Source organism: Xiphophorus couchianus, chromosome 18 (genome assembly GCF_001444195.1).
Source record: "Xiphophorus couchianus chromosome 18, X_couchianus-1.0, whole genome shotgun sequence".
NCBI lineage: Eukaryota > Metazoa > Chordata > Actinopteri > Cyprinodontiformes > Poeciliidae > Xiphophorus > Xiphophorus couchianus.
In genome coordinates this window covers 27,997,269-28,003,667 of record NC_040245.1, presented here as the reverse complement: position 1 = coordinate 28,003,667, position 6,399 = coordinate 27,997,269, and the positions used below count along the sequence as shown (strand labels likewise).

Genomic DNA, 6,399 nt, shown 5'->3' with positions numbered 1-6,399 from the left:
GAAGATTTGGTAAAGATGTGTGAAAAGTTTAAAAATAGATTAATCTTTTATTGAACTAATGCACAATGTTCAAGGTCCACAGACCAAATCCGGCCCGCCATAGCTACCTATGTGGCCCTCTATACCTCGGAGGGCCACAAAAGTAGAAGTAGAATTATGTATTTACCAGGCATATTGTGCCGTCTTGTAGCACCATCAACTATGTTACCTTCATAACATAACATAACATTTTACAACATTTGTTGTAAAATTTCTCTACATATCAAATACGACCTGAAAGAAATGTGACTTTTTAATTTAACGTTTTGAAATTGGGCCTCTGTCTCTTTTAGAAACTCCTGCTCTTTCTGAAACTCTGCCTCCAGAAAGTCATAACATTGCTCCTTTTAACATTTTTTCCAGCTATGAGAATTATTGACTGAAGCAGCTGCGCAGCTCCACCAGGTGTTTGCTAATTGCTGCTGGCTAGTCTGAAGGAGCAGAGTGGAGGAGTCAGGAGTGGCTGCTCTGTGAGGCGGAAGCTCCGAGGAGGAGCTGCATACTCGAAGGCGGTTACTGTAGTTAGCATAACCTCAGTAATTAATCATAATAAATTAATTTTTAGCATTTGTAATTATTGCAATTAAAAATGAGTTAATATTGCGCTGATACTCCAACTTGCTACACAACATTTCTGGTTTAAACCAGCGTGTCACCCGATCAGACCAGCTGTTCAAACGTTCGCGTCACCAAGCAGGTGAGTCGGGTATTGAAAACTCGCCCCGCCAGCAGCCAGACGTTTGGTATTTTGTTCAGGCGTGTACCGCACACTGTGTTCATTTTGTTTGTTTGTTTTTTTTCTTCTTCCCCCCCGCCCCCAGAGAAGGCGGTGCAACAGTCTCAGAATAATCAGTTTACACCTTCCCATCAGGTTTTTATGCCAGCTAACTGATTTTATCTGTTTGCCTGCTTTCAGTTCTAAGTGACAACAAGAAATGGCACAAGAAGTGAACTCTACTTTAATAAGACACATTCTGTTTATTACCTGGAACATTATTGTTTGCTTCAGTTTGTTGCCGCTCATAAAGTCCTGAAAGGATCCGGTGTTCAGATTGTGGGATGATTGTAAGCTCTGGATTGATTTTTGCTTTTTAAAGACTGCGTTGATCCTTTACCCTTTTGAACATGGCAGGAGGATCAGCAGCTGACTTGGGACCTACAGCTGTTGTCAAGGTTTTTTCAGCTGGAACAGCTGGCTGCGTGGCTGACCTGGTCACCTTCCCGTTGGACACCGCCAAAGTACGACTGCAGGTAACAAAAAGCATCACAGCCAGGACACGGATGGGTTTTAATGTTTCAAAAACAGTATTTACTGCTAAGCTCCTACACAGACTTGTGACTCTCCAGAATTATCAGTACACGCCGAAGTGACTTAAAATCATTCATTATCTTTAACTTTTTATCCTTAAATTTGATCAAATTCAGGATAATAATAATAAGGTGCTAAAAGATGAAAGTTCTTGGAAGAGTTTTCAGATTTGGATTTGATGGTTGTGGCATATTTCAGAAGGCGTAGTTTGCCTCAGCATTTGTTTGAAACAAATCAAGTGCAATAGTTTTGGAGAAAGCATCTATTTAATGGTCTTCATGCAAGATTTCATCAGCTTAGCACTTTAAAGTTAAATACAAGGATTTGCAAAAGATGCTATTTTTCTTCATAATCTTTAAGAATTTTCCTTTAGCAAGACAAGTATCAGATGAAAACTAGAATTCTGTCTAATTCTGGTGAATTGTTAATTAATGTGCGTTGTTCTTACCAAATAAATTAAATTCAACTTTTTCAATAATTATTATCCACTTAACGCCGTCTCATCTTGTAAAATAAACCCAGTAAACAGTTTTCTGAATCTTGTTTGGTGTTATTTTCTACAGGTTAATTGACATAAAATTAACTTTTTCCATTTTTTTAGGCTTTAAGATGTTTTTTGTTTTCTTTTGCTCCAACCTTTTGACTGTTGCAGTACAATGATGAAACATCTGTAAAGAATTGTTTCCCCCTTTTTTAAGAAAAGCTCAGTAGTTTCTTTTGTTCATCAAATAAAAACTGATAAGTGTGGTGCGTTTCCATTCAAATCTCTTTACCTTGCTTGGACTGAACCTACCAAGACAATACCATCCATTTAAGCTGACAGGCTGGGCCCAGACAACACTATTTATAACAGCAGCCAAGAGGCCACTTGTAATTAGTTGGGATTATCTGTTTACTGGAGAACTATTAGTAGAGTATGTTACAAATCTGGGCTTGGTTGGGCTAGAGAAGAACAATAGCCAGAGTGAAACAGGGTGGTGGCAGAATCATGCTGTGGGGATGCTGATAAGGAACCAAACTGTTGGAAGCTTTAAAAGCCTTCAACCTAAAGCAGGATGACACTAAACATATATACTGAACTACAATGAACTAATTTAGATCAAAGCATATTTAGGTGTTAGAATGGCCTAGTCAAAGCCCATAAATGCTTACCATTCAATTTGACTGAAATGAGATATTTTGCAATAAATTGTTTCTCTTGTCAAAAGGTCTGAAAACCATAAATTATCTCATTCTGTATGTAAGTTTTCACATAAAATCCCTTTAAAATACTTGGACATTTGTGCTTCTAACGTGACAAAATGTTGAAAAACACACTGAATATTGACACTTCTAAAAGTATTCCAAGTATAAATCTCTTATTCTCAACAGTTTTTTTTTATTCACTTATTTTTTTCACCTGTAATATTTATTCAGGTCCAAGGAGAATCGAAGGCCCTCCCAAAAGGCCAGAAGGCGACGTACAGAGGTGTATTTGGCACCATCATCACCATTGTGAGGACCGAGGGGCCGAGGAATCTGTACAACGGGCTCCTGGCCGGGCTGCACCGACAGATGTGCTTCGCCTCCGTCCGGATCGGTCTGTACGACACCATGAAGCAGCTCTACGCCCACGGAGCAGAGAGTATGTGCATTCTGACCAACACCGCACGCCTGGGAAACCTTCAACAAGCTTCAGCCACGAAAACACTTTGAAATAACAGTCAAGGTTTTGGATTAAGTGTAGTAGTGCTAGGCTTTCAGTGTCTTACATTCACGGTATAATTAGAATACCGTGAATGTATTCTATAATTAGAATACATTCAATAATTAGAATGACTTTACTTGAGTAATTCTAAAATAAAGTCAGAATTACTTTAGCTTGTTTATGAAATAGTTGCACCAAGGAAAGACCGATCTGTTGTGTTGAATCTTTAGGAAATCCTGAAAGGCTGTACAGTACAATCAGTGTTTCTCTTGTTGGTGCCCAACAAACTGTTTTTTACTAAAAAAAAAAAAAAAAAAGAAGAAAAAGGAAACTGCAGCCAGAATGTCTTCGACTGGCAGGCCAAGAAGAGAGCTGGCTCGGTGTGCCTGCACTGTGTTAAGTCTGGAATGAGGAATTCATGATATTACATGTAGCCAGTAAAACCTTGACAGCAGATTTCATGGCCGACCCTACAATGACTTGTTTCTGCAAAGTTGCTTGCAGTCGCTAGTTGTCACAAACTGCTGTGTGACAGATCCTGGACTGGGGACCCGACTGCTGGCGGGCTCCACCACCGGAGCGATGGCGGTGGCTTTTGCTCAGCCCACCGATGTTGTGAAGGTCAGGTTCCAGGCTCAGGTCCACCAGCCGGAGAACGGATCCGTCAAGAGGTACAGCAGCACCACCGAGGCCTACAGGACCATCGCCAGGGTGGAGGGCCTCAAAGGGCTCTGGAAAGGTATTTTCAAAGTCAAGATGTGTGCATATTTACCAAAAAGATGTTTATTTAATCTTAAATTCAAAAAGTATATATATTTTTTAACAGTTTTGGCTCAATTACTGCTTTCATATTTTTCAACAGGTGGACTTATTTTTAGTTAGTATGCTACAGTTAATGATTAATCAAATACTAAATTAGTTGACATTTACTTTGATAACCAATTTACTTACTATTAACACTAGGAGTTAACACTAGGTTTTGGTGAAAACCAATGTTTTTGATAAAAACATTGGTTTTCACCTCTATCCACGTTTTTATTTTGTCAGAACTCTTCCAACTACCAAGCTTGTAATCTCAGTATTCTGATTGCTAGTGCAATCAGAATACTGAGATTTTTTTTCCTGATCACCGTCAGCAATTCACATCAAAGCTTAAAGGTGTATTTCAGCTTTTATGCTGCAACTATTATATAAAACACTTTATGTTCTAAACCCCATGAAGTTTCACATGCACTTTTCTATTTTTACTCCTCCTCCTCTGTCATAATAGGAAGTATTTCCAGTACAGGTTTCAGAAACGTTTCTCTCTCTCTCTCTCAGCAGCCATATGCACAGTTTGGAGGTGTGTGCCCTTCTCTCTAGCTGTGAACCCTCACTGGGTGCCAAACCTAAATCAATGTGCACAGATCATGATGCTTTATCTATTTACACAATGCATAGATTGTGCATTTAATTTTTCTCAAAATGACGGGAAACCTCTCCTTCTATTTCATGGATAATTAAAGAAGTATTATGTGTTTTTCAGGCACATAGTGCCATTTTTTAGCACAAGCAAGTTACTGTTACCTTCAGTTGTTATAAAAACGCTATGATGTGATATATACTGTATATCACATCATAAGTCTGGAATGAGGAATTCATGATATATATATATATATAAATATTACTTTAAATAAATTTTAGTTCATAATGTAATGCTTTGAAATTGGACCTCTGTCTCTTTAAAAACTCCTGCTCTTTCATCACAACATGGCTCCTCTATTCACCTTTTAACAACGTTTTTACCAGCGTTGCACTGAGAAGTAGCTCCTATAATGAGCTCACCAGATGTGCAGGTCCACCAGGTGTTTGCTAATTGCTGCTGGCTAGTCTGAAGGTGCTGCATCTTGAAGGCTGCTCTAGGTCCACCCAAACATTTCGCACAGCTTACGGGAGATTAAAGGATTTCTCAAACATGCATGAAAGAATCAAAGTAACACTCCATGTATGTTTTTGATGAGGGGAGAAACATTAGATCGTGATGTAAATACTGCCCCATTAAGAACACTATGCCCTGATTTACCTGGCAAAGACCCTCCAGGTTCTTGATGACTATGTTTTGATGGCGTCTTAGTTGCTGTTTCTTTAGCCTGATTCACAGAAACTCATGCTGGTCTGCTGTTGCGTCGTGTTTCAGTGCTCTATTATTGTTTTTCCAGCTTATTTATATTTTCTCACGGTATAATTTGTTTTTTTTTCCAGGGTGTCTGCTGAACATAGCTCGTAACGCTATTGTGAACTGCTCTGAGCTGGTGACGTATGACATCATTAAAGAGCAGATCCTGAAGAACAAACTGATGACAGGTAGGGTCTCCCCCCACCCCCACCTGTTGATCTCTCTCCAGTCTTTGTGGTCTTTAGCAAAACATTCTCTGTGTCTCCCCCCCCCTGCAGACAACATGCCGTGTCACTTCACTGCTGCGTTCGCCGCAGGTTTCTGCACCACCGTGGTGGCCTCTCCGGTGGACGTGGTGAAAACCCGCTTCATGAACTCCGTGCCCGGGCAGTACGGCGGCGCCGCCAACTGCGCTCTGACCATGCTGCTTAGAGAGGGGCCCTCGGCTTTTTACAAAGGGTGGGTGTCGTCGTTGAAAACCAGGGCAGATCCAGTCCAGCAGCTGATTTTTCTCAATCTTTCCTTGCAGCTTCATGCCGTCGTTCCTTCGCCTGGGGTCCTGGAACATAGTGATGTTTGTCAGCTACGAGCAGATTCAGAGGGTCGTGGTAAGATTTCAGCGGCGTCTCGCTTCAGAACGGTTTGACTGAGCGAAGCTGTGCAGCGGGATCTGCTGCAGCGTTGATAGTGAACGGTCGATCCGGACCTGGTACCTCACCAGAGAAGGCAAGCTGCAGGTTTGATTGGTGATTATTATTTTAGGTCATAATCGGAAACACTCTTTTGTTTTTTAACTGAGATTTGTCAGACTCTCAGAAACTTGTGTACATTTTGGGCCCAAATCAAGATCATGTATGTTCTCACGGCCGGTTGTGTCAGAATGTATTGATAAAACCCATTTACAAACTGTTCAAATATCAATAAATGTCAGTGTCAATATGTGTCTTAAAGTTAAATAATATAGATTTTTTTTCACGAGAATCTCCCTCTGTAGGATTTTGTGATTGTTTTTGTAATTTTTTGCAATCAAATTCACAGATTTTATGGTGCTGCTTTAGAAATATTTGTAAATAATTTAGTAATATTGGTGCTTATGTATGACTTTTGTTACTCGCCTTATCGATTATGGACTGTCACTTGACATCAAGTAAGGCTGAGGCAACTGTGTCTTAAAAATAAGAAATGCTGCCACCTGCAGCTAGGGGTTAG

The 6,399-nt window shown here is 40.1% G+C and overlaps 1 protein-coding gene across 2 annotated transcripts; it reads left to right on the top strand.

Annotated features, from left to right (window-relative positions):
• The first annotated feature begins 262 nt into the window (after window positions 1-262).
• LOC114133161 (mitochondrial uncoupling protein 2-like) lies at window positions 263-5,961 on the top strand. Of its 2 annotated transcripts, XM_027998832.1 has the most exons (6): window positions 526-1,290; window positions 2,765-2,972; window positions 3,571-3,774; window positions 5,277-5,378; window positions 5,469-5,649; window positions 5,720-5,961. In XM_027998832.1, the coding sequence occupies exons 1-6, from the start codon at window positions 1,165-1,167 to the stop codon at window positions 5,838-5,840; spliced, it is 942 nt and encodes a 313-aa protein (XP_027854633.1). In that variant the 5' UTR covers window positions 526-1,164; the 3' UTR covers window positions 5,841-5,961. The 2 variants fall into 2 exon arrangements, with proteins under 2 accessions (XP_027854632.1, XP_027854633.1); XM_027998831.1 differs by having other exon boundaries at window positions 263-1,290; window positions 5,508-5,958.
• The last annotated feature ends 438 nt before the right edge of the window (window positions 5,962-6,399 follow it).